At 49.4% G+C, this 26,609-nt stretch overlaps 8 protein-coding genes across 8 annotated transcripts; 4 read left to right on the top strand and 4 right to left on the bottom strand.

Moving 5' to 3' along the window:
• Window positions 1–826: 826 nt before the first annotated feature.
• A1O9_12114 (uncharacterized protein) lies at window positions 827–2,548 on the bottom strand (the record flags this gene model as incomplete). The annotated part of the gene is made up of 2 exons (XM_013398913.1): window positions 827–2,176; window positions 2,240–2,548. 2 exons carry the CDS (start codon window positions 2,546–2,548, stop codon window positions 827–829), a joined length of 1,659 nt encoding a protein of 552 aa, XP_013254367.1.
• Window positions 2,549–3,535: 987 nt separating this feature from the next.
• Window positions 3,536–4,143, bottom strand: A1O9_12113 (DNA-directed RNA polymerase II subunit RPB7; the record flags this gene model as incomplete). Its single annotated transcript, XM_013398912.1, has 3 exons — window positions 3,536–3,709; window positions 3,761–3,841; window positions 3,895–4,143. 3 exons carry the CDS (start codon window positions 4,141–4,143, stop codon window positions 3,536–3,538), a joined length of 504 nt encoding a protein of 167 aa, XP_013254366.1.
• A 770-nt stretch (window positions 4,144–4,913) lies between these two features.
• A1O9_12112 (uncharacterized protein) lies at window positions 4,914–5,687 on the top strand (the record flags this gene model as incomplete). The annotated part of the gene is made up of 4 exons (XM_013398911.1): window positions 4,914–4,946; window positions 5,010–5,033; window positions 5,088–5,147; window positions 5,202–5,687. The coding sequence occupies 4 exons, from the start codon at window positions 4,914–4,916 to the stop codon at window positions 5,685–5,687; spliced, it is 603 nt and encodes a 200-aa protein (XP_013254365.1).
• Window positions 5,688–6,960: 1,273 nt separating this feature from the next.
• On the top strand, window positions 6,961–8,354 carry A1O9_12111 (uncharacterized protein; the record flags this gene model as incomplete). The annotated part of the gene is made up of 2 exons (XM_013398910.1): window positions 6,961–7,728; window positions 7,827–8,354. The coding sequence occupies 2 exons, from the start codon at window positions 6,961–6,963 to the stop codon at window positions 8,352–8,354; spliced, it is 1,296 nt and encodes a 431-aa protein (XP_013254364.1).
• Window positions 8,355–8,771: 417 nt separating this feature from the next.
• On the bottom strand, window positions 8,772–11,253 carry A1O9_12110 (uncharacterized protein; the record flags this gene model as incomplete). Its single annotated transcript, XM_013398909.1, has 3 exons — window positions 8,772–10,622; window positions 10,679–10,844; window positions 10,916–11,253. 3 exons carry the CDS (start codon window positions 11,251–11,253, stop codon window positions 8,772–8,774), a joined length of 2,355 nt encoding a protein of 784 aa, XP_013254363.1.
• Window positions 11,254–11,994: 741 nt separating this feature from the next.
• A1O9_12109 (serine/threonine-protein kinase PRP4) lies at window positions 11,995–13,554 on the top strand (the record flags this gene model as incomplete). Its single annotated transcript, XM_013398908.1, has 2 exons — window positions 11,995–12,019; window positions 12,074–13,554. 2 exons carry the CDS (start codon window positions 11,995–11,997, stop codon window positions 13,552–13,554), a joined length of 1,506 nt encoding a protein of 501 aa, XP_013254362.1.
• A 6,415-nt stretch (window positions 13,555–19,969) lies between these two features.
• On the bottom strand, window positions 19,970–21,569 carry A1O9_12108 (uncharacterized protein; the record flags this gene model as incomplete). Its single annotated transcript, XM_013398907.1, has 3 exons — window positions 19,970–20,491; window positions 20,551–21,013; window positions 21,073–21,569. 3 exons carry the CDS (start codon window positions 21,567–21,569, stop codon window positions 19,970–19,972), a joined length of 1,482 nt encoding a protein of 493 aa, XP_013254361.1.
• A 3,877-nt stretch (window positions 21,570–25,446) lies between these two features.
• On the top strand, window positions 25,447–25,928 carry A1O9_12107 (uncharacterized protein; the record flags this gene model as incomplete). The annotated part of the gene is made up of 2 exons (XM_013398906.1): window positions 25,447–25,490; window positions 25,550–25,928. 2 exons carry the CDS (start codon window positions 25,447–25,449, stop codon window positions 25,926–25,928), a joined length of 423 nt encoding a protein of 140 aa, XP_013254360.1.
• Window positions 25,929–26,609: the final 681 nt, after the last annotated feature.

The raw sequence follows: 26,609 nt of genomic DNA, 5'->3' as shown, positions 1-26,609 counted from the left end.
CCAAAAGCTGGTTTTCAAAAAGACACGGTAGCGGTGAGCCATGATTGACCAGATCCTTGTGTATTAGAGAAGAGGACTTAGCGATGACTCACAGGATGGCGGCCAAAGAGTTACTAGCGTTTGTGGTTTGCGTCAGTGGATGAATATTCCAATGTTGGCCCGTCTCCCATAAAGGCATTTTTAAAGAGCGATGGGTGGCCTTATCTCCGAACCACATCACATCACGATTCACGACCTTGTGAAAGTTCTCATTCTTCACGGGGCTCCTGACTACCGAGTACGGCAATCCAATGAGAGACAAGCGTGAAGGAAGATCAGCCCACTTACAAGCACCACGGACCTCGTAGTGCTCCGTTTGTGGCTGAGGAGGAAGGACTCGAGGACAGTTGCCAGGCAGTGGTCGAACCAAAATGATGGTCCATGAAGTCAAGTGGAGAGTCAGACATGACAAAGCATGTGCGCGAGGTATGCTGTTGTGTGGCCGTCTGGGAATATACATACTCGCAAGTTCGCAACACAGGATTCCTTTATACAAAGGATTGACACTAGTTGTCCTAGTGCACTTCAGCATGTACGTGTATGCACGAGTACAGTGGTTCGACCACTAGCCACACAGGTAGGCACGCATTCTCACTTAGCAGACACTACCAGTAATATCATTATCTACCGTCCAGCATTGAGAGTTCATACTATTCATAATCGATATAGCCACCGAGACAAAAATCGTGGCCAGTGACTTGACCATGTGCATCCGACAAGCACCTCAGCCTCCCATACGCCTCTCCCTAAGACATCACAAACATACATGAATCTTGGTGCCATCCTCTCAGAAGTCCCAGAAATTCTTTTTGTGATTCTTGTCGTTGGCTTTGACGTTGACCGACTCGTCGCCGCCCATTTGCCAATGACTCTCGAGGCCCTTCTTCAGATGTGACGGTCTACCTGGCGCCTTGAGAGGCTCCGGGGACTCGTCTGGATTATCCCATTGAGAATTCATCATTTTCACAGCCCTCGCATGGTCGCCACCAGGGAGCTTGTTTTCATTGCTGACTTTTTCCGCGGCCGGTGGTTGGTCTGTCATCGTCCAGTGGCTGTCAAAGTCATTTTTACGGCCTTTGTTGTTTGTGATGGTTGCCAATGGTGCCTTTTCTTGCTGTCGCGGGGTGTCGTCCTCGTCATACAGATTATTGGTGTATAGTCCCATTCGGTCACTTGCTGAGCTGGTTGGGCGCCCTGTGCGGCTGGCGGCTGGGGTGTCAGTATCTTTGAACTGGAAATGTGTCTCAGCATCCTTCCGCGGCTTGTGAACGGGGTGTCGTTCAATAGGCGTACCATCGTCTCGAAGCTCAAAGTGAGTCTCGTTATCTCGGCGCGGCTTAGCCCCTCGAGCGGCAGGAGTCTCTGGGTTATTGCCTGCGTTGTCTAGACTGAAATGAACCACGTCATGATCTCGAACCTTTTGCCCTACTTTGGCTGGGGTGTAGAAGTCCTGGAATTCCCACTGAGGCCCATGCTTTGCAGATTTGCCTCTGAATGGTACTGCAGGCTTTGGCTTTGGGGGACTTTCATGATACTGCATGGGGTCGTTCTCGTTGACTTCTCCTATGTCAAAATGATTGTACTTGGCTGGATTCGATTTGTAGGGTACCGCGGCAGGCTCATCTGGGTCATCGCCAAACAATCGAGATGGTGCAAACTTCTGCTGGCTGCGCCCTTTGGGAGCGGTGACGGGAACGTTGACTGGTGCTTTCTTGGGCGATCCAGGCTCGTGATCTTCATGGCCGGCTGCAAAGAGTTCGCTCATTTCTCGAGGAGCGGGTTTTGCTGAGGCCCGGGGTGCCACTGCATTGGGACCACTAAGCGGCGTGTTCTCATCCACCGCCCTCGGTGAGAAAAGATCGAGACTGGCATGTGGGTCTTTGATGTATTTCTTGCTGGGAGATGTGCTCCGCGAAGTTTCAATACTGGGATTCACCGATCGACCACGAGGGCTAGTGCCATCGGAATCCTCAGGCAGACCCGAGCTGATCAGTCGGATCTGGTCCTTGCCATCGAAGACAGGCCAGTTCCTGCCTCTGGATCCGATTACTTCTGCTTGTTTCAACAAAGAACCCTGATCCCACGTGATGCGGACATGTGAAATTTTGCTCTCAGCGTCAAAATACACCATATGAGTCTAGAGCAAGCCTTCCGTGTCAGTGACGATTCAACCAAAAGCTTGCTAGGAATGTAAACTGACCGTTGGAATGATGGCAATCTTGTCTACAATATAGTTCTCCAAGCCAGGGAGGTATGCACCTCCGCCCGAAATAAATTCTAGCACTGTCTCTACTTCCAGCGCAAGAGAATGGTGCCCCTCGATGGCTGAAATCACCTTGGCACACTTTGTCTGCACAATCTTTTTGTTCTGTGTCTCGAGGTGGCGAACGATAGCCGCAGGACTCGAGAAAGAGGTCAGGGTGGTGATATAGTGGAAAGTGGCATCGTCAGACAGGCTGATGGGATTGGGGGCCTCGAGAAACCGTTGATAGATAGATTTGAGGCTCATCTTGACAGACCTGCCTCGCGACAGTGTGATCGCGTCAATGGGAGATTGTCAATTTAGAGCGGGCAATGTCAAGGGAATCCAGTTGAGTCTGGGATACAGAGAGGAGAAAAAGCGATGCAGCGCAGACTGTGTATGAGGTTGGTCGTCCGAAGAAGGATCGCTGTTGTTGTGTTGCCAAGAGGGTGGAAGTGGAAAGAACAAAACAAAGAGAAATGTGTGGGTGGGCTTCAATTGTAGTCAGATCAGCGGGACTTTGGGTTCAGGATCAAAGATGAATCCTGAGCCACTGCAGCACAAGTGAAGGAAATGCTTGTTTTATCTAGAAGCAGTCTACGGAGAGTAATGTGTGTTGTGGTCTGGCGATGTGTCCCTGGAAGCACATTTGAGCGGAAGCAATCAGAAGACGCGTTGCCCCACCAAACCGCGTCCTTGGTGTTTCATGTGATGAGCAGGTGGGCCTTGATTTGGGGAAATTCGGGGGCCACGTTGGGCATAGAGGCCCCTGCAGGCCGACGGCTCGAGAGTTGGGAGTCGAGAGTCGAGGATTCGAGGCTCACAGAAAGAGAACAGACAGTTAGCCTAGGTCTGTTTCATCAAGACCAGTCTGGCAAGGCTGTTTCATCCATCCTCGCCTGCGTGTTACCCTTCCATTCCAAGTAACAAGCCCCCGCTTGCGCAATCATACCTGATCCTCCACTGAACAGGATATTATAGATGTGGCTCAACTCGGGCTCAGGCAGGCGTACGGTGCCCAAGTAGTTTACCTGCTGCCACCATGCGATCATTGCAACTCACCATGGAGGGACGAAGGCATCATTTGCAAACGATAATCCCTCTCTGGTGATGCAGCGACAGGCACTCAACGTTTCCAACACGCAACGATCGAAACCTGCCCGGCAAGTACATTGGCCTGCGAATAGGCTGCTCACGTTGCACTGCTGCCGTCAGAACCCGGACCAGACAAGCAGAACGTATCTAGCAAGCAACTCACCCAAACCATGCAGACGACATTTTTCCAATAGCGTACATGTTACCCACATCGCTACGCAGGCCGATGAGTTGCACTCTCACTGCGGAACCCTTTTCAATAACATCGCCCGACCCATTCGAGTATTGGGGAGGGGTCGCGTCTGGGTTGTGTCGCATGTCTTGAGGAAGATGCTGTGTGCTTTCAATATAGGGCACCTGCAAATTCGGTCAGACAAAACCTACCAGTTTAGAGACGAAAACAGTCAGCGGCCCAGCTTCACAGAAGACGCCTTGCGGTTTAATGGATGACACAGCACAATCGATCTGTAGTGCCAGTTAGAAAGTGTGGTGAATCGTGGGTAGGAAAGTCTTCTCACGGTCTCGCCCTTGAACGGCTTCCACAGAATCGCACGGTAGAGGATGGTAAAGTGCGCCTCGCCCGACCCTGGCCTCACTCTGCCCGGAGAGATATTGTAGATGTCCATGATGCAGACAATGTAATATTCTCCATTGCAGCTACCCTCGAGATCTGCGTAAAGCTGATCTTTGAGCCTCTCATTCACATTGTTACCAAAGAAGGAAGGATGGATACTGATTTCACGTTCTAGATAGCGGAGGAAGAACATGGCTGGGGCTGCTGCTCGGGTCCCGGGCCCATGCAAAGAGGTATGATATTTTATGAGGCTCTAAATCATTCTCTTCGACGGATTGTGCCCTGCCGCTCGTCCTCGCACAGGGAAAGAGGCTGTGCAGGCAGAGGGCAGACGGGGGATCAAGGCGTGGCGCGCGGTTTGGTCGATGGTACTAGTTCGTGGTCGAGAGGGAAGCAATCGCGAGGCCGTCGACAAAATGAGCTTCTGATACTGCTGCTGCTGGTGTTGGTGGTGGTGCTTGTCGTTGCTGGCAGTGTAGGCTGGCTGCCGTTGTATGTGTGAAAGAATGTCGCACTGGCAAGACCCAAAGACTAGCGCAGAGTGTTGCTTACATAACTCATCTGTCACCCATACTGCACCTCCTGTTCTATGCTGTGCCGTTGAGATCGATGCCTGGAGGCCTGAGAGGTCCCCGGATGTGTGACCTTCTGAGGATCCCTCGGGCCAGGCCTTCAGTACCCGGAGCCGGGGTGCACCCAGTAAATCACAGGCTCCTGCAGCATCACATGGCATGAACTGACATGATTGCGAATTTATCCGTGTGCGCCGTTTCCATTGATTGATGACTTCAAACAACTGATTCTCGCCTGACGTCGCTTCCTCTGCTACATACCCACCTACTACTTCTGCGCCTTCTCTCCCTCCACCATTTTTGGTATCTGCGTTGCTTCCTCTCTTTTGTCTCCATGATTTGAGCAAGTCAATTTTGATGTGTGTCCCACACGGTGTATTATCAGTAAACTATGGCTCTCAATCTTGAGAAACAACTTCGTTTCGTAAGTGGCTTCTTCGAGTCTCACCTAGCCTCGACCTGACTTGCTGACTGGGATTTTTCGCAGTATGGCGCTTACCACCATAATCCGGTTGAGTGCCCTACCTAGCAGTCCTCTCACATCAGTCGATTGACAAGAGACCAGGCCAACATCGCCATACACCTCGTTGGGGTCCCCGTGATCCTCTGGACTACTTTTCTCCTAGTACGTGATGGGTCAGAATTTACCCACAGACCACTCCCACTCACATATACCAAGGGTACAAACACTCCGACCTTAATTCCCATACCTGACGCCATCACCGTCCCATGCCTCGACTTGAATGCCGGTACGCTGTTGTGCCTGTCATACTGTAGTCTGTACATACTGCTCGAACCGGTGGCTGGATCCGCCTTATCTGTCCTGTTACTCGCCGGCACGGCATATGGAAAATACCTGACTTCAGTGCATGGAATGACCGCGAATTATTTGGCTGCTGGCGGCTTTGTTACCGCATGGATTGCCCAATTCCTTGGTCACGGTTTATTTGAAGGGCGAGCCCCAGCCCTCCTCGATAATCTCTTCCAAGCTCTTTTCCTGGCCCCTTTGTTCGTTTGGCTGGAGCTTTTGTTCGCTCTTGGGTACAGGCCCGAGTTAAGAGGCCGTGTCGAAAAGATGGTCCTTCAGGACATCACCAAATATCGCGAGTCTCTCACACAAAAGCCCAACGGTTCAACCACCAATGGCCACGCCAAACAGTCTTAGGTTTCAGCCTTCCATATTCTCATATAGGCCAAGGTGTCGGTCATTCACAGAAAAGCCAATATTCCAAACCAGCAGCCAGAATCCTGCAGTTATCATTCTTCTCGACATAAGACAGACACTAAAGTTGGACAATGGGTCCGATTAGATGGCTAACACGACACGACCGATGTGGCCACTGATTTAGTTATCGCGGCGGGCTCGACGGTTCTTGGAATTTTCTCTATCACTAATCATGTGACGAAAATACTCCATCAATCATTCGCTTCAATGGGGTCAAGAACCACCGCAACTGCGGTACCGTTCGAGGGTGATTTAAGAAAGGCATGTACTCCTTGTGCTCATTACTTTTCAATCTCGGATCTCGGATCTCGGATCCCTGCTCTAAGGCGTATTGTCGAAGGCTTCTACCGGATGCTCGGGTGGACTAAGACATTCGTGACATGATGTTACGGAAGTCTTTATGAACTGTTTCACGACTAGAAAACTAAACTTAAGTTCAAGTTCATTCTATCTCCTACAATCTGTTTTTCATCGACTGTCTTGGTCTTTAACCCCGCTCACTTGATGATGTCCTCCTTGTGGTGACCGACTCTGGGCGACAGGATCAATTTTGCCATTGTCCCAGTGCGTAGCTCTATTGGTTTAGCCCTTGACTGTGTCAAACTAATCTTTGACAGTCCTAATTCCAAATATCACGCCAGCATCCCTACCTAGGTAGACGCCCTCTTAGAACCAAGTTAAATTCCACGTCAGGAGTGATGTAATACGATCTTCCAGCAGACCCGCGTCGCTGCCTGTTAAATCTCCAAGCTCCTGTGTCGAGAACCGCGTGTCTATGCTGATGACTTCGATTGTGTCAAAATTGTAATACGACTATAGTGCTCGAGCGCCTGCCTACCTAGCTAGGTATCGACCGTTTAGGCCAAGCTTTCAGCCTTGCCGTGTCACAAGGCTGCCAATCCGCCAGGAACATGTGCGATGATTTCGATCCTTTCCTCTTTTGACATTCTTACTTGATCCATGATCCGCGTAAGAGACAGACCTCAACTTTCCAACGAAGCGGATCACCTCAACGCATCGCAGTCGAGATGGACTGAATTCTTGGTCTTCAAAGTTGCCCTTGGCTGCCCGAGTCGGAAACGCTTCGGGCTCTCCAATGAGCAAACGACATTGTGCGAACATTAAATCAGGCTCCACACTAATCATATGCAGATGAACAAGAACATGAGGTAGTCTGACCAGCGGCACAGTGGTATCATTTCACAGTCAGGCCATGGATATCCCTTCCACCGATGAGGAGTTTCGCAGTGCCATCCAAGCTCTGCAGGCTTCGACAAAGGCGATCGAGCATCAAACTCGAATCATCAACTCTCAAGCAGCTTATTTGAAAAATTGGAAAACAAGTGACGACGCGGCCGACCACCGCAGATCCTCTCACGCGTCTTATCTCAGCCAGCGAGAGGCGGCTGAAATTCAGCATGTCACGTTTGTGGTAGAACTCTCCTTCATTGACCATTTCAGTTCGTGTGCTAAATGCGAGGGCCAGAACGAACAGCTTTTAGATGATCTACGTGCCGACCTCCAGTCTGAGAGCGAAAGCATCGCGAAGGATGTCAAGTCTGTCCATTCAGTCGTATCCCAGGTGCTGAACGCGGATGACCGTGCCCTGGCTAAGCTGAACGACCGCACGACCCGGCATCCAAACCCAACAATTGATACTGGTGATAAGGTGCAAAGGGTCACCCAATTAGCATCCGCTCTACAATATTTTCGAGTCCAAGTGGTCAAGGATCGTCTGGACTACACTTATTTGCGAAGACTGAATGAACTTTCGTCACCAGAAGGCGAGGAATCTATGCGGGATCCTGCTGTTTCATCCACGACAGTCAAAGAAATCCAACAGGATCTTGGTTCGCTCTATGATGAGATCGACGATATCGTGACCATGGCTGTCCGCCACGAGCACACAGGTCCGATCGGAGCTACGTTGCATCAAATAGATGCGGCTTGGGAAAGGCAGGGGAAGGCGATGGCCGAACAAGTATGTATATTCGTTGTGACATGGCTTCTTTGCTCTTACTATAGCCAGCTACCCATGGCATTATCCTCGACGACAGCTGACTTCTGTGTGGAATACAGGTACACAGCCGACTGTCGACTCTGACCGAATCGCTCGAGCAGCTCTCGTCCAGGCTCGAAACCATCCATAGCCAGCGTACGATACTACGGAATCTCGCCTTGAGGACTGAATCCCTACAACAGCAACCAAACCCGCCAGCACGTCGCCTCGCCAGAGCGACTCGAGCAGGAGGGGCCTCAGCGGCAGAGACAGGACCCACCGACACCAAAGCACAACCCGCCCTCTCCAAGCTCCTACAGCACCTCTCCCTCCACGACACCACTAACCCAGCACCCAGCCAAATCCCACACCCACACCCACTGCCCACCGCCATCCAAAAACAGACGATCAGGCTGCAAACCGAATCCACCCAGCACGTATCAGAGATCCTGACGGCATCGGAGAAGGCGGCCACACGCCGTCGCGAGATCCTCGACGCCGTCGCTAAATGTATTGTCGGCGAGACGTCCGAGAAGAACGCGCGGGATCTCGGAGATCTAGAGGCTGTGGTCAACGGCGCCAGGCTGCGGATGGAGAGAAGGGCGTGATCCATGGCGATTGGTTTTGCAGATATACCTGTTAAGGCGGATAGGAGAGCTTGAAAGGCTAAACTAGTCAATGGAAAGGCGAACGTTCACATGTGAGCAGCACAATGGAACGAGGAAAAGATGGTTATTCGGGCCCAATAGCACCCAGCTGGCATGGCACGACACAGCCAGACATACATAGAGATCTTCTTTCATTTGTATTTGGCATTTTTATGGCACTGCTCGGACCAGCTCCAGGCGGTTTGAAATCAGGGAGCATGATGGAGGAATGGATTCTGTATCTGTATGTGTTGGCAAGCGCGAGCTATAAATCCCGGTGCTTTTCGCACGGCATTGCGCACACACTTGGCAGGCTTGCGGATGGGTAGTATTACCATACTACCAGTAGCCTGGGAGATACCGATGGCGTGAATCCGCTCATGCAGTGATGGTCGACCTCGCTTTCCGCTTTCGTGGATCCACCAGTGGCCCTGAAGCTGACGGTGGGCTTTTCACGCCATTCGCTCCCGGAGCCCCCTTCATGTGATTCTCGGTCTTGGAGGCAATCGCAGGTTCCTCTTTCTTCCCTTCGGTGTTCTTCTCCAGGAACCCTGGCCTCCACTTGGTGAGGACTTTCACCGTGGCACTCTTCGCCTGTGCGTCGCCCTCATGCCAAATCGTCTCTATCGTGTCCAACACCATATCCCGTGTCGGAGGCCGCATCATCAACAGGTACTGCATCGATAAAATGCACATGCTGATACGCTCTGGATCTCGCGATAGCGTCTTGATCCTATCCAGAATCTCACGGTCGATAGATGGAATTTCGGATAGAAATCGGATCAGGAGGTTTTTGTCTCGCGCGTCGAGGTAGGGGAGTAGTCGGTCGATGACGCGGTTGACCCAGCGAGAATAGTTGGGTAAGTGTTTGAGCTCAGGCCGTACTTTTGCCGTCAGCTTATCTGCATACCACTCCTCGGTCAACCAAGATATAGCGAGATTCAGCCGTTGTCGGAAGTCATCAAGAATGTACATGAAGAGTGTCTGCCGAATGCGGTTTGCAGTATTTGGCTCTTCAACATTGTGGTTTTCTGATTTGATCACCTTGTTGCTGTCCGGATCATCCAATAAGCTGTTTGCGAGATCGTCCAGGCCGGAGGGGGCACGGGTTGCGAGGCGGATTAGAATGGTTGCCCAGGAATCCCTGTCATTTCCGCTTGCAGCCAGTCGATTGAAGCCTGGCTTCTGCCTGACTTGTAGCTGCTCCCTATTGTCGAGAGATGCAATGAGCTGGACAACATGAGCAATGCTCTGATCTGATACGACCGCAACTTCATCAGTAGTCAAAGGAGGGGGTTTGGGCAACTCGAATGGACCCAGATCGATGGCAGGTTGGATTAATTCATCAATGGCCTTTCCAGATGCGGCATCCATCCCCGAGTCCGCGCTAGCGACAAATTCAGGGTCATAGTCGTCTTCGTCATCAATGCCCGTAGGTCCAGCCATAGGGATTTCTGGAACGGGAGTTGGTTGAGTGACCTTTTGAAGGTGTGCATATCTTGCGCGAATTGCTTCAATGGCGAGATCCAACGAAGTTGAATCAACATGCTGCAAGAATACTGCTGTAACGTCACTAACGATATCAGCCGGAAGTAGTGTTACATCAAATTGTTTGAGATTGGGATCCTCAGTCAGGGTGAAAAGTTGAGCAAATGAGTTCGGGGGCGGTGGCATAGCGGGATAATTGCGTTGGCCGTCCATGAGTCTTTGCCTCTTGGCATCATCAAAACCGTCTGTTGGCTCAGCAGGACGCTTCTGGGCAGTACTGTCGGAGAAAACTGCGGTGCGTGATTGTTGAAGTCGCATTAAGTACTGCTGGATCTTTTGCTCCATTGGGTGATTTGGTACGGCGCGTAGTACCCATCTTAACAGAGCCCTAGTTGTCCTCTCCATGGATCTAATCATGACCAGGATTTTGGGAGTCATGGGTGAGTTTGCTTGCTTCAGAGGGTTGAAGTTTAAAATCGCTGAGATGATCTTTGTAGCAATCGGGGGCCGAGTTCGGATGAGAAGCGCCAGGCAATTCAGCGTTGCGTCAACAATAATGGGGTCCCTGAGTACGTTAGTCTCCAAACCGGCGGTGGCTTTCATTGCGTACGTTGAATTCTCTTGAAATACACTAAGCAATCTATCCAACAGGCCAGACGCTTCGGCCTCCAAATTAGGTAATTGTAGCAAAGGGTGATTTCGAGGGACGAGGGCAATAGACGTTTCGTTCTGGTCGGGACGCTGAAGAGGTGTCAGCATCACATTGAAGCAACCAAATGACTGGATGAGGAACTCACTCTAGGATCAGCGATTAGGCCTGGGGTTTCTACTTGGACGACTTTTTGAACAAATTTGATAGAGCATATTCTGATAGCGGGAGGGGCTGAATCCATGCGTTGCAGAATGTTGAGTTTGATGGAGCTTAAATCCTGCCACAGAGAGGCCTCATTGGGGCGGGAGATGCTAAAGAGATAGTGTTAGAGACAGGGCTCAGCCCAGAGGCCTAGCTGAGGCCTAAGGCATGAATCACGTACATTCGTCTGAAGACCAGTGGATATAAACTAGCTGCAGCTTGAACAGCGCTTCTGACCACGGACACATCCTCATGCTGATTTTCTAAAATGCCTCGCAAGGTTGGTATAACTTCGATGGATAATTGCTCCTTTTGATGAGGGGGCACGGAGGGACTGGCAAAGGCTTCGGCCAGGAAGTCTGCGCCCCATCTTCTCACTTCAAGGTGGGCATTTGGACCGATGATGGGTAGAATGCCCGGGAGGACTTGGTTGTACACCTGAGGATCCCCAAGAGCGAGTTTACGCGCCGCCTCTAATTGGGGGATCATGTCGGCAGCAGGAGTGGCTGCGGCGGCCATGTTGGATACGCGGTCGGTGGTTCAATGGACAGAGAGCACTATCAGATGGCAGATGCAATGATCGATCACGGATCTACAAGAGAAGGGTAGAGCTGGCTGGTGATGTGCTTGAAGGAGTCGTTGGTGGTCGGCATTGGTTGACTTGAATGGAACGAATGGTGGTGTCGTGTGTTGCGCAGTGGCTGAGAGGGTGGACTATTAAGACACACGCGAGAGACGCGTGAGAAGAGCGAGAGAGTATAAAGTAGTATACAGAATCAACTGAATAAAAAACTAAAATGAAGAAGTGAGGCAGTGTGAAGATGAAGAATGCGATCCTTTGCAAGTGCCAGCATTGACGTCGAGATCCGAGCGCAGTCCGCAGATCACGGGCCTCTGCCCAGTTTCTAATGACAGTCATTTCATTGCTTGGCATCAATCTGGTCCCTCGCCTCATGATCGCAGTCTCTCGTCCCGCCAGGCTGAGTCCACGACACCACCGATCCCTGAAACTCTCCTATAAGACGAATCTTTCTCAAAGCCCGATCTACTCCTCCACTTTCTCATCATCCAGGCGCCGAAATGCATCCCTCTCGCCGGGCATACGTGGAGGAGGAGCCTCAGGTAAGCCCCAACTGCCACACCCACCCGAGTCTGCATTGATATTCACAATCTACAACAAGGCCCGAATATTCATGAGGAGCAAGAGTGACAAGCGAGTATCGAACACTGACGGATATGGCTGAATAACAGGATGTCGAAATGGGCGTCGACCTCACAAACATTCGTATGCCTCTCTCTCCCCGGCCCTGCCCCTGCTTGCTGACTGACTTGCCTCTAGCAATTGATCGCAACTATGACATGCCTTCAGGAGCAACTGGGCTTGCTCCCGGAAATGCATCTGCCATCCTATCACAATTCGACCGAAAACGCCGTTTGGCCCAGACTGCAGTCCCTACCGACGATGGAAAGGTTAGAGCGAGCCTTCGTGAACGTGGCCAGCCTGTCACTCTTTTCGGAGAAGGCCCTGCTGATCGGAGGGACCGTCTGCGTGAAATGCTTCTTGAGGAGGCCGAGGGGCTTGATGGGGCCACTACCGATGTTCAGATGCAAGAGGCAGATGACCAAGCCGATCAAGAGGAGGAGTTTTATACCGAAGGACTGCCTGAACTTCTCCAGATCAGGAGAGATATTGCAAAATACTCCCTCCCGAGGGCAAGGGACAGAACTGCAAGACAGAGAGAAGATTCCACCATCCCCCTCCGCACACATATCAAGCATCGCAAAACAATAAAAGAGAAACTGCATGGCTTTGAGCTTTTCGGTACTCAAATTGCAGGGGAACGCCCGGTTAGCATTACTCGCTTTGCTCCCAATGGCGAAATCATCGCCGCTGGCAACTGGGGTGGTGGCATTAAGTTGCTGGATGTGCCAAACTTGAACGAAAAAGCCACGTTGAGAGGTCATAGTGGAATTGTTGGTGGTCTCGCTTGGTATCCTGGCTCAACTTTGCCCTCTTCCACTGTGTCATCAGATTCTCTGAACATCGCTAGTGGTGCTGGTGGCCAAGGTGGCTCAAGTGAAATTCATTTCTGGAATTTGAACAAAGATACTCCAATCTCCACGCTTCAAGGCCACACAGATCGTGTCTGTCGAGTGGAATTTCATCCCTCTGGCAAATACCTGGCCTCGGCATCCTTTGATACAACCTGGCGACTGTGGGACGTCGAAACGACCACAGAGCTGCTTCTGCAAGAGGGCCACTCTAGGCAGGTCTTCACAGTGAGTTTCAATACCGATGGCTCATTATTGGCCAGTGGAGGTTTTGACAGCATTGGCCGTATTTGGGATCTGAGGTCAGGGCGTACAGTCATGATTCTAGACGGTCACATCAAGGAAATATACTCCCTTGACTGGGGTATTGACGGACATCGCGTACTCTCGGGATCTGGAGACGGCTTCGCCAAATGTTGGGATATTCGACAAGTACGCGCCGTTGCTTCAATTGGTGCTCATCATGGCAACGTCTCAGACCTAAGATGGTTCAAAGGAACCGACGCCAATGTGTCATCTTTGGTAGAATCAGATGGGGTCAGACAAGAACACAGTCCACGGAAGGCGGGGACCTTCTTCGTTTCCAGTGGTTTTGACAAGAATGTCAACATCTACTCAGCCGACGACTGGGCACTCGCGAAGCAGTTAAGTGGTCACTCTGGGAACGTCCTCAGCGTCGATGTCACGAATGATGCCAAATGGATCGCGAGTAGCGGTCATGATAGGACTGTGAAATTATGGGGCCGTGAGGATGGACAGGGCATTTGAAAGACTACCTGCTCGTCACAGCCTGTCTCATACGCCTCTACCAGCGTTTGAATCCACCTCACCTTGTGGAGGCTTTAACCCCTCGCTGAAAGAAACACGAGCAAACGCAACTTGATCACCACTATTCGGAGCTGTCAATGACACTCAGTACGATAGCTAAGGTCACGCTTCAGATGAGAGCAGCAATAGCTGACTCTGCTATCTGCACCGTGAGTAATAAACTTGTCATATCCTGTCTACCACTGCTTGATTCGGAACTCTCAACACCTGTTCTTGCGCCACATCTTTGCCTCCAAATTGCAAGCCTCTCAAGCACAAATATTGGACAGTATGGCCCATCACATTGCACACCTGCTCTGCAAAGAGTTCGAACCCAACGCAGACTAGCAAAGTGGTTTGAGTCTATTCACAAACGCCCGTGACCCTCAACGATATGTCACTACGTCTCCCTTCGTCAGTGGACGAACACTCTTGCTCAGTCATCGCCATAATTGCTACTTGCAGCTTCAGAGACTATTAAAGGCTCGACAATCTGCCTTCTCTCTGATTAAGTCTTTTATTTTATGCGCACTTAATTCCCTTGGAAACTTTGTCAAGCAGAAAAGCCCGCACAATTTCCTGAATTGACTGATTTATCGGAAGCATAAAGCCGTTTCGGCAAGGTCAAATATCTCCTTCGTATTACACCCTGATAGTTCAGGCCAAACCTCGACCCATCATCAGCAACAATGTGCAGAAAGACCATCATCAGATGGGCATGTAAACATACACGCGATTACCTAGAGGGATGCGACGAACCCAACCATCAATCCATCGAAGATTATCCGCCGCGGAGCAAGAAAAATGCTTATACTGCAAGTCAAGGAAGCCCCAACCACAGGCTGGTTGGGTTTGAGCTAGCTGGAACTTCGCCTGCCACTCTGGTGTATAAAAGCGCGAGAGTGTGTACTACCTGATTTTGGCCAAAAGTGCTTGATGTCTGACCAGGTACCCGACGGTTCATGCCTATGTATTGGCAAATTTTCACAAGACACCATTTGGAAGATTTCTCTCGAAATTCACGTTGTGTTCGGCTTTTGGCGTGGTTGGAACGAGTTGCGGGACTGGTGGCGGATAGCCCTGTATAGCACTTCTGCCTCTTCGGACAGAGGCACATGAGTCCTGCTGGTTGTATATGTTGGCCGGAAATCGCAGCCCAGGTCGATTTCACTTCTACTCTTAGAACAGCGTTCACACCCTGTCACCGTCCTTTCCTAGTGCATGTTGACAAGTCGGTGTTTAGGTGTCGCATTTGAACCGTGAGCCAACTTGGCTTTTTATCTTTTACCACTCTATCCTGCTCAAACTCGATCCTTCCTTCCTTTCATTTACTGAAGAACCCATCGAACCACGAGTTTCCTCCAAGATTCGCAGAAAAACACTGCACTTCAACGAACCGATCTGATCCATACCCGTTTATTTCACAGAAACCTTGAAAAGCCATAACTTTCCCACTGGGGGAGTCGCTCGAATCTCGCCCGGTTCACTGCTCAGAAACCGCGAAAATCCTACATCCTCAGATACAATCGCAAGATCCAGTTTTATCGAACTAGTGCTCATGTACAATGTGTGTCGACTTTTACTGTACACACTCCTGCGGTCATTCTTGTTGGACGGGCAGAACCATATGTTGGACTTCGGAGCCACATGGCATCTCAAGGTCCGACTATAACACCCCGGGGCCTTGCTACCAATGTCACCAACTCAGAGGCAAGCTCTGAAATCCGAGAGATGGGTACCCACTGCACGAATACCTTCTCGTTCTTGCCTTGAGTGAGGGAAGGCTCTCTACTTTGACACTTTTCGTACTGGGGTATGAGTGAGATATGCATAATAGCAAGTCGAAAGTGCTTTTTTTGCCAGATCGGCTGCAGCCTGCAGACATTGATGTTCAATATCCGACCCATCAAACTCAAGAGAACATCACATGATTAATCGTTGAAGTACAGTACTTAGACTGAGGACGCTGATCGAGAACAACGAGACTGCAAGTACTGGGTGATTTCAAGCTTCTACCATGACAGGTTGGTGATCTACATGATCCTATCGGATTTGAAGAGGCAAATGTCCAATACTATGGGTGCAATGATGAATTCAAGGCTTGATGTGGCTCAATGTCCAAAGAACCAACAGCTTGAGTTGTGTCGAACCTTATGATCGTCTCAATCCGGGACAGTTCTCCTCTTCCATTAGATGATGCCCCCAAGGAAGAGAAACTATTGTCCACATCCGTTTGCCAGACTGTGCAAGGTCGAAGTGACCAACGACTGTCACCACTCCAGGCCAGAATGATTTAACGGCACTCGTCAGTCGCCCTTGGTATCCTGACACTTCGAGCGATACCATCAACCTGTGAGTCAATCATAAAGAGGTCATACTCCGATCTCAATTGTCCTTGCTACCATCACCATATTTCTCGAGGATCTCCCTAACTAATTCCATACTTTAAGTCGCATGAATACCTCGTACAGATGATCGCCACGCCCATCGGTCCGCCACTTCGCATCTATTCTCTGGGTTCTCCACTGCGGTCAATCTCCACCAAGGCTACCCACGGCAATGTGTGAGCAAAGAACATGCCATTACTACTGCGGGTGCACCAAAACCTTTATAACAAAGTGTCAAAATGCTGGAGAGTGCAAAGTTTCTAAGACCTGGTCTGACTTGAATTACGAGTGCAATAGCAAGGGATGTCCACAGAAAATTGCTAAGAACACCCCAAAATCCAAATGAAACAAGCTTGACAGTGAATTGCCTGATACATATCGTTTTCCGCGAGGCTGGGTGGGGCTGTCTGTCGTGGCACAGAGAGCCTGACGCCAAGTCGAGTATAGAGAGTTGGACGGAGATTTGCCGAACGCGCCTGTCAAAAATGCAGAGTCTAAGCCATCATTGCAGCATCAGAAGTTTTTCACAATGCTAGAAGCGTCACGAAGCCATTTCGACAACTTACTTATTTTCGGAGGTCAAGCTAAGCTGACACCATGGCGGGCACTACCCGTAGATGCAAGCAGCAAAAATTCGAGAAATTGGCTGTCCGGATTCTTCAAGGGAGGGCAAAGGCGGACCTGTACACAGTCGACTGGTCAATTAGTCAGTGGGGCTGTGAATTCTTAGCTACTGTTATTCCAGAAATACAGAAATCCAAACAAAATGGCCCCCAACATCAGTGTCTGTTGCTTCCCCGCATCCCCCGCCCCCTGACTCTCACAGCCTTGCCTCCACACAAGCATTTCACTGTGTAGCTCTGAGCGTCGTCACCATCAGCATCTCGAGAGCACCGCACTCTATAATCAAACAGACAAGTTACATGCATTGTAAACTTCCCCTTTAAAAGCAACTTCGACAATGCGATCATATTTAGAGCCCGTGCCAATGACTGATTGCGCTACATACCTTTTTTTTCTGTTTCATGACACATCTTTCGAGACTCCTGTCAAAATAGACCAAGGCAGGTATTGATATCATGGCAAAGGTAATTTCTTCCAAGTCAACCAATATAGTTGTCAGTCTAATTCCAGTATCTTTTCGCACGTGTATCATCACACAAATATATATAAGCCCTTATGCTCTCTGTTCTCTCAGATCTTGCGACTAATCCAATACGCATCACCACTTATCAGTATCTATCTCAAAATAATCATCGATGATCACTCTCATATTACCACCGTCCAACCTGCATTTATCTGCCCGCGCAATCACCACCAACAACTGGTTGGAAAGAAGCTTGAGTTTTGATGTGTTTCTTCCAGCACTACAAATATCCGGGGTGTGGGTGAAGTTGGGGGCGAAGTTGTGGTGACCACACACCAAGATGACATTCAAAGGAAAATACCATTTTCTGAGCAACTCGCCACCATTGGAAGGAGCTCTAGTCAGTTACGTGGGAGATATGGTAGACAGTAACTGTATCACTTCTTTTACCATCAAACTGTCTGGGCTAGGCCTTACTTTCGCATGTGCTTCACGACTAAAAGACACAGACACAATCATGCTCTAATCCCATATCAATATCCATGATTTCTATCTACAGTGGCCCAATCATCATCCAAGTCCCAGTCAGGCCGTATCCCACCAACATGAGTTGGAAATAAATTTAGAACAACTGGGCGCCGCAAGTCCAACACCAAGCTCATCTCTTATACTCGAGAGCACGTGAACAACCCTTATCACTATGCATGGGATCATGTTGACCGTCCGGTACAAATAAGTATTTGAGACATTCGAAGCTCTATATTGATTGGAAAGTCACCCTGTAGAAATTCCAGGGCACCGAGTGACACGAGACTGTACTACATGCTTCACACTTCACACCATCTCGACTCCACCGATACATCACGGCGATTCTTCCTGTTCTTCATGGCATGATGAGAATTCGAGTGTCATCAGCAGCCACATCGGCCACAGAAAAGAACAATGATATCTTTAAATTCCCCAACTGCTCTTAAATGCTCTTTTGATCTACTTCTCATATCATATCCGAGAACTCTCAATTTCTTGAAACACTACAATCCCATTACTGCGAATTCGACTACCCTCGTTCAAACGACTACAAATTTTCTAGGAATTCTGAAGCCGGGCCTACCTTGGGAATTTGAAGAACGCCTAGCGTGGTCTATCTACAAGACATGTGCAAAAAAGTTGCTGTACTGTATCCAGGGTGCGGGTGTGAGGTACGCTTGGATACAGCCTCATGTGGAAAATACCCAAAATGCACGATCAATTTTTCCACTGAGAGAGTAAGTACCATTTGCCCAAAATGTGGACCGCCCAAACCACTGGCTCCAATTCCAAACATGCCCAAGAAGGTGCGGAAGAGGAGTCACAAGTAGTATGGTTGGTCTGGAGGGCCGAGAAGCTTCCATGCTCCAAGGCCGGCGAGGCAGGCTTGGTGGACGGAATTACACCCGACTCCACATAAGGAACTCATGCATAGCCTTGATCGATGGAAATACATGAACTTTGGTGGCTGGGTTTCAAGGCACATATTTTGTCTCATAGATCTGAGAATCTTGGACCAGCATATTTGAGCACTCTTAAATTTAGCCAGTGATCTGTTGATGTTGGGCCCCTTTTGTTTAGATTAGTCTACAAGGGCATCGCCCTGACCTCAGAACCAAAGTCTTTTAGTCTAAACAACTTGCTTCAGGCCGTGTTGGACTTCTTATAATTTCAGGCGTCCCCAGCCTCTCTTGTTTAGATGTATATGGCACTCTAAGCTAGGGGCAGCTAATCTATTCAACCTGTCTAATAGGGCGTGTCTTGAGCTCCCGTTGTGACAGTAATAGTGATAAGATTATACATTTGAATCGCATATCCAATTATGTGCCATCTTGTTCTGTTCTCTTCGAATCAGGGTTCTTTGTCGCTCCGCCTCAACGCCCCAACAGGTCGTACAACACGAATATATGAGTAATCCCATGAAGTCGGTGATTAGTTGGTGACTCTGATGGCTTGCCAATCATTTCAAAGTACATGCAAAGTATAACTTCCAACTTTTCAATGCTTCTCTATTCTTTTCTGTCACATGACGACGCCAAGGCGCTCTGCACCTGCAACCCACTCATTACCACCCCTCACTTAACCCTCACCACACACACTCTCTCTCTTCCTTTTTAGCTAGACAACATAGAAGATGACACAGTCATAATACTTGTTACTCATTGAGAGTGGCTCTTTCACCTATTCTTGCTCTGTCCTATTACATTTTCCAATTTCCCACCCGCTACTGGTCAATTTTTCCACGAAAGGGTTCATCCAGAGGCGTCGTGTCAGCAACTCAAGACTCGATTTCAAGCCCCATCTGATCATACAGATAAATTTTCGTATTCACTCCTGGACTCCCGAAGGAGTTGAGATAAAATTTGCATAAGACACAAGGCAACCTATCGATGCCGTCATGAAAAGGTTTCCGTTAACTTCTGCAGAGACCGACACCGGCCGGGCCATGCCATAAGATCCACTAGCTCCGTGTCACCTGTGAGGTGCTACGAGTGTGAAAGAAGATAGTAGCGAATCATTTCCGACAGGAAATATTGCGACGATTTTGATATCAACTCCAGAGGTGTGAGATTATGCGCTGTATCGGGATGGGGATGACAAATGCAAACAATAGCGACAGGTTGCCCTTGGCCCTTGGGTTCTGATGCTCGAAACCATATGATAGATTGAGTTCCATACTTTGGCATTATTCTGATCTGTTTTCAACTCAAAGCATTGCATTTTCTTGTCGTTCTGAAGACCTGAGATATCTGCCTCAATCAACTAGCTCACCGTTATTCTCCGTCTCGCTCATCCCTTCTCATAGGTGACATTAGTACTATTCTGTATCATATGAGTATATCGCCCCTTTTATGGAATCAGCTGTAAATGGTAGTCACGCTTTCTCAAGCTGAGATTCGGTGATTGTCTTTTCGTTTGCGTGAGGTGATATTGATGCTTCGCTCACTCTCCGGATCCTCTCGTCGCCAGGAGAGCGGACGGCAGCCATTTCCCTGTCTAGTGCTTCCCTCGCTTCAGGGGTGAGATTCCTTATATCCAGCGCAACATCATCGCCAAAAAGACCTGCTATCTCCTCCAGAGATAACAGCTTTGTCTCAGGGAAGAATTTCCACATCAACCATGCACCGAGTATGGGGAGGATGATAAAAAGGATGTAGAACTTCCAGCCCACCTCCGCAAACGCCACAGGTGCTGACTGGGTGTAAATTAGAGTTGCGGTGAACAGTCCACCGACACTAAAGCCTGTTCCCTGAGCTCTCAGGGGTGTGGGAAACAATTCCGAACAGTATACATACGAGGTAGCTTCCATGCAACCGCCATAGAATACGACGAAGAGGAACAAGAAGAATACGCCAAAGCCGGTTGCCGGTCCGGCTGTCTGTGTCGCCGAATGTGGCTACCATGGCCGTGAAACAAATCAAAGAACACGCACAGCCAGTCTGTCCATGATTAGACTCTGAAAGATACATTGAAAGGGCTGTAGCTTACCAGTCCAATCAGCATTATGCGGACTCTGCCAAGACGATCGAGGACAATGGAGTTAATGTAATTCATGAAAGCCGCGATAGAGTTGTATATAGCATTTAAGAGAAGAGGTAGCGATCCAGTTATCCCGAGAGACCTGTAAAGCAGTATTTGGTAATTGTTCACGACTAGCACACCTGTGCTCTGAGCTATGAACTGGGTTCCAAAGCCGAGAAGAAGCCTTTTTCGATAACTCGGCTTCTTGAAAAGGTGTCCCCAGCCCTTGTTGATGTTTTCGGCGCGTTCAAGTTCGATCTGCCTCTGGATTTGGATGAACTCTTCCTTTGCTGTGGTCTCGTTCGGATCTTCAGGACGATTGTGCAGCTTGCGAAGGACCGCGAAACCTTCTTGCGAGCGATTCTTGTCAATCAACCATCGAGGAGATTCAGGCACCCTAAAAATGAGAAGAGTGTAAGTTAGAATGGCACAAGTGGGTTGGGGCCCAGAACCTACCAAGGAGAACCAAGGAACAAGAAGAGAGGGGCAATGATCTGCAAACTGAGACAGAGTCTCCAGCTTACAGTGGGTGATGCATAATACGTTCCAAATCCAGAGAAGCCAGCCATGCTGTAGCCGATAACAATGAGTACACCGTGTGCACCAACCATACGGCCTCTTTGATGGGCGGGAGAGATTTCAGATTGGAAGACCGGGATAGATACATCCAGCATGCCAACCGCAAGGCCATTGAGAAAGCGAGCGATCAAGAACATGACAATATGAACACTCCCGGACTGTAGACCAGCCGAGAGAATGGCTAGCGCAGCGCTGATTTGGATTGTTCGACGACGGTCGAGACGGTCAAGCAGCCATGGAACAAGAGCACATCCTATAATGCCCCCTCCAGAGTAGAGACCATTGGTGGCTCCAGCAATCTGGTTGCCGCTAGTATCTTCTAAGCTGATGTTGAAGTATTGGAAAAATGCTGGAAGGCCGATGACGAGGCCCATAATTCAATACCGGTCAGCTTTACAGCAACGAGCACGACAACATATCTAGGGAACACACGCAGAGTTGAAGCCATATGTGAAACTGCCCAAGGCCACGAAAAAGACGACCAGAAAGTTGTATCTAGTTCCTCCGGCCATCCTGAAGAGAAGCTTCTGGGGATCAACCCCGGTTGCAACGAGCAGTGAGAACTGAGAGAGCACGCAGTGCTTACTACTTTGTTCCTTGCAGATACTAGGTATCAGGCGGTGTCTCCCATGTTAAAGTACCTTTTCCTTGTACCGCAATCTCCCCCAAATCTAGGTTTGATAAAGATCGTGATTTTACCCCAATGCCCTCCTGGTTGCCTAAGCCCGGGGATGCTATCATATCCACCGGAGAGTACCTAATTCGGCGAAGTCCTCGAGTGGAAATTGCAGCGAATGATGATCATCCGAGGAATAAAAGCCCAACGCTGTATTGACCGTGCTTTTCACATCCATTGCCGCCCCTCGTCCGAGACTAGATGCTGGTGTCGCCAAATGAATACTCTGGTGTTACGGGAATCCTCGCCGAGGGAATGACAAAGCCTCCGGTGTGTTGTCATAGGCTATGACCCCAGACATGCCCCATTTGAGTTCCTCGGCCAGTAAAGAGACACTGAAAGCGATCTAAGTTGGAGCCTTTCATGGGGTATCTACCTGAATTCTAGTAACACGCGACTTAAGGTTCAAATTATGGTGCAAATCCTCGGAGAATTGGGGTTTCGGCTAGTCCTCATCACAGGCGAGATGAGCCGTCGGATCGCTCAAGTCATAATGAGAGGACCAAGAATAAATGGCTTCTGGTTATCTAGGAAGGCGACATGTTTCAGTGCTGTCCCTCATACGCAGGACATTGTCTCCATTTGCAGAAGAGTATTGGTAACTTCTTTCTTGCTTCATCCACTGTGACAGCTTAGAACTATGCAAGTTCTCTTCGGGATTTTGGACCAGGGTCAGTTTTGTGGATTGATTCACAGGGACAGGGTGTATCGTCTTCATGGAGTGGGCCAGAAATACTGACGCTCGGGAAGACTCGTGGTCTGGTGACAGCCCAGAAGAAATATCCGACCACTTGACCCGAAGGGTTTCCATCTCTTCTGAAATTCCGGGCTCAGTGATCTAGATTCTGGCCTTGTTACTCGCTGGCGCTCCAGCATAGTATCCTACTTCGCGCCCAAGAGCCTTGTTTAATGTACTTAGCAGACCTATAACCATCTCTTCTGAAAACCCAAAGGCGCATAACCTGGAGACAGATTGAGGCATGTTTGTACTTGTTCATGGGACTTACATTTCGACCGCATCTTAGTATCACCGTCCGACATGGTTACAATATTTTACTCAGGCTTGATGCCATGGAGAACAGGATCAATAAAACTGACCGGAATTGTCGCACATGTCCAGTCCAAAAGGTTTGACAGAGCTTCTGTGGATATTAATCGAAGATCCCGTGCGGGGAGCCGATTCACCTCCCGTGGGCAGGATGAATACGTCAACTGGTCTACCACTGGGTGTGAGCGTGCTCGTTGACCTCCATTTATCCAGGTACTTCTGCCTCATTGTGCTAGTTTCTCTGCTGGCTCCAAGATTCGACCCTCAAAGGGCGTCCTCTGGCCGCACTGACATGATCTCCTCAATCAGTGGCTCTTTTGATTGCGAGACAATGTTGTTTGCAGCTTCTCCACCAGATTTGAATAACTTCATACTCGTCTCCAACGTCCTCATGCTCAAAGAAAGGAATTTCCACAACATCATACCCGGCTACACGAAGAGCTTCGATTGTCTGCCTGAGGCCTCTTTGGATGGGTGGATGATGTGTCACGGCTCTATTATCGTTTTCTTGATGCTATTTCTCCCAGTTCTCACTCCAAAAAATCCCCATTTTGTTCTGATAGCAAACTAGAGTGCCCCGTAATTCTAGCGGTCGCAATTCAACGTTCACCAATTATCGACGACGGAACTTTTCCTCCCCCAGACAAATATCAACCAACAATTCACCATAGTGCCAATGCTACTAATTGCTGTTGTCTTCACTTGAACTTAAGTACTTAGACTCACATGAATCCTCATTTAACTCCTTGATCGCCGGGGCCTCAATGCTTATGCCTGACAACTTATTGGTTCTCAAAGGTTAGAGCCTGGACAAGAAATTGCCACGCATGGAAGAGCTTCCTAATAGCATGCCTGTTTTCTAGATAGTACTATAGTAGCACATCCACCGCTTTAGGGAACTCCTACTATTTGAATTTTGGGTATTCCTATCCCTGGACTGCGTCCATCTAAACATTGATATAGACGTACTTTTGCATCGATGGCGTTGTCGGGGAAGACCGGAAAGAGTCAGGTTCAGCATTTTCGCAGCCTAGTTTGAGACTGCTGTAAGTACTTCTCTCTTGTCAGCGATGGTTTTTCCTGTAGTCCTAACACTGACGGGTAGTTGAGATGTCTGAGTCGGCCCGTTTCTTCCAAAGACACATTCCCTGTGTAGCAGTGGTGGTCTTCTCGACTGGTTGCTTGGGCGCCCATGGACACATCATGGACATTTCCTCGACAGCGTTACTAGTACGTAGAGAGGATTTTGACCTCTGATCTGTCGGTCTGAAAGCCGTGGGAAACCATCCACCGACGTCTCTGCCAAAAACATGCTGGCAACAGCTTCACCTGCCAGCCAAGCAATAGCTTATGCTGTAGCCGTTGAACCCGGCCGTGATCCATTCCCTGTCAACTCTCCTATTCGTGAAAGTATGGGACAGTCATCCAACCAGCGGCAGGCTGGTTGCAGTGAAGCCCATGGTACCACTCCATGCACTCACCAAGCGAAACCTGCTCTCCTGCTCTCCGGTAAATATCTTCACTAGCCGGCTTTGTAAGTACTACTTCAAACCCTGGCATCAGCTGGCAATTGTTTTCTGTCAACGCCTGACGGGCGGATGCTCGGTCACTACCGTAATAAAAGAATCCAGGTCTCGCCTCTTGACATATATAGCACAGTCCATCCGTCAGTGTACCGTCTTTCTCATCAAACATCATAGAGTCAATGGTTGACCATGAAACTCCGTGACCAAAGGTCTTAACCCCTTTGAGCTCCTGGACAGTCATTGCGCCGCACAGCGGATCAGAGCTCCTCGAAGCGGCTGATTCAACGGGCTCAGCCATTAGTGCAATGAATTACCTTAGGTGTGGATATGGTTCCCCTTGAGGTCGCACATATTTAGGGGTGAGAAGCATGGTTGTAGTGGGCACTGTGCGAGATGGACAAGACCGGTGTATGTGTTTCGACCGGCAATCGACGCTGATGTTTTTTCAACAGCTCTTCATGTATCAGAGCAATCAGCCGATATGGTCATAAAGGCCCTGTTGGTAAGAGGGGGGCCCCCACCTCCCCGAATGAACCACAACGCTGTCAGGAAATAGTAATTTCTAGCAGTGGGGTAGTCCTCCAATTGAGCGACGCTTTCTTTTAGCCTGTTGAAGGCGAGCTGGTCACAATACATGCACACCTCTTCGCCTCGGAACAGCGTGGACGGGTGCTGCTCAAGCTGGCAGATCTGGTGGAAAGGGACGCTGAAACTTTGGCAACACCTGAGACCTGAGACAATGGTAAGATATACACGGCGGCGCTAGAGGAAGGCATGGCCGACACGATAAATCTCTTCCAGGGCTATTCTTGCCCTTCGGATAAGCTTACTGTAAGCACGATGTACAACTCTGGTTACTAACAGAAAGCAGCCGATCGTGTGTGCGCGTAGATTATCGGGGAGTTATCCCTTGGGCAAATTGGCTCTCCTGGCTTTGTCCTGGATCTCTCATAGCAGGACTCCGAGGTATGCAGTGTTTGGCAGCTTACCCCTTCGCAGAAATGGCATCGTGGAAAATAGGGCCGGTTATTGCATGCGGAATACTGTTATGCTTAAACCGGCCGAAAAAAAGACTCTCGCAAGCCTTGTACTTTGCGACGCTAGTGGTCAAGGCTGGCTTCCCCCTGGTGTGATCAGCATTGTTAATGGTCATGGTCGAGAAGTAGGTCAAGCCTTGGTGTCACATCTAGGTAGAAGCAAGGTTGCTTTCATAGGTAGTAGTAGCCGTAGTACATCGGTTGCCAAACAGATTATCATGCGCGCTGCGTTAGTCAACTTGACCCTAGTCACACTCGAAACTGGTGGCAAGTCTCCATTGTTGGTATTCGAGGATGTAGACCTGGATCAGGCGGCCAAGTGGGCATATATCGGTATCATTCCCCCCCAAAAGTCAGATTTGCACCTCGACCAGCAGGCACATTGTACACAAGAAGGTGGAACAGAATTTTCTCAGCACATTCAAGCAGGTGATCGGAAGAAGTAACGTTGTTGGTAACCCCTTCACCTAGGGAGCGACGTGAGGACCACAGGTCTCGAAAGACCAGTGCAGGAAGATCGTCAGCTTCTTCGAAATCGGCAAGGAGCAAGGTGCTAACATCGTCATTGGTGGCAGCAAGTATGAATCCGGGGGTCTTTCTTCTTCGTTCAGCCGACAGTATTTTTCAACGTCAAGAGCGACATGCCAATTTTCCAACAGGAGATCTTCGGGCCTGTAGCTGCGGTCTAGACATTTTAGACCGACGAAGGGGCAATTACTCTGGCCAATAAATCTGCGTATGGCTTGGGGTCTGCTGTGTTCTCATCAATGTCGAAACGATCCACCGTGGCGCAGAAAGGTTAGAAGCGAAAATGGTTTGGATCAGCAGCAGCCAGGACTCCGACGGCCGGATTCCGTTTAGTGGAGTAAAACAGGGTGGAATTGAGAGAGCGCTTAGAGAGGCTGCCTTGTCAGACTATATGGAAGAGAAGTCTATCCATGTTAGTCTAGGGCTTGGAGCTCCTTGATGAATTTCGACTCTGGCAAGTCATGTTTTCTACCACGGATATACCGTCATAGGTAGACTAGAGGCCAAAGTCCGAAAATCAAACTGTTATTCAGCCGGAACTTGTATTTCTACTACCAATTACTTGCATTCGGAAGAGTGTGGTATTACTACATAGTAAT

Source organism: Exophiala aquamarina, assembly GCF_000709125.1.
Source record: "Exophiala aquamarina CBS 119918 chromosome Unknown aczIA-supercont1.21, whole genome shotgun sequence".
NCBI classification, from domain to species: Eukaryota; Fungi; Ascomycota; class Eurotiomycetes; order Chaetothyriales; family Herpotrichiellaceae; genus Exophiala; species Exophiala aquamarina.
The sequence above is the reverse complement of the archived record's forward strand: the minus strand, read 5'-3'. Positions and strand labels throughout refer to the sequence as shown.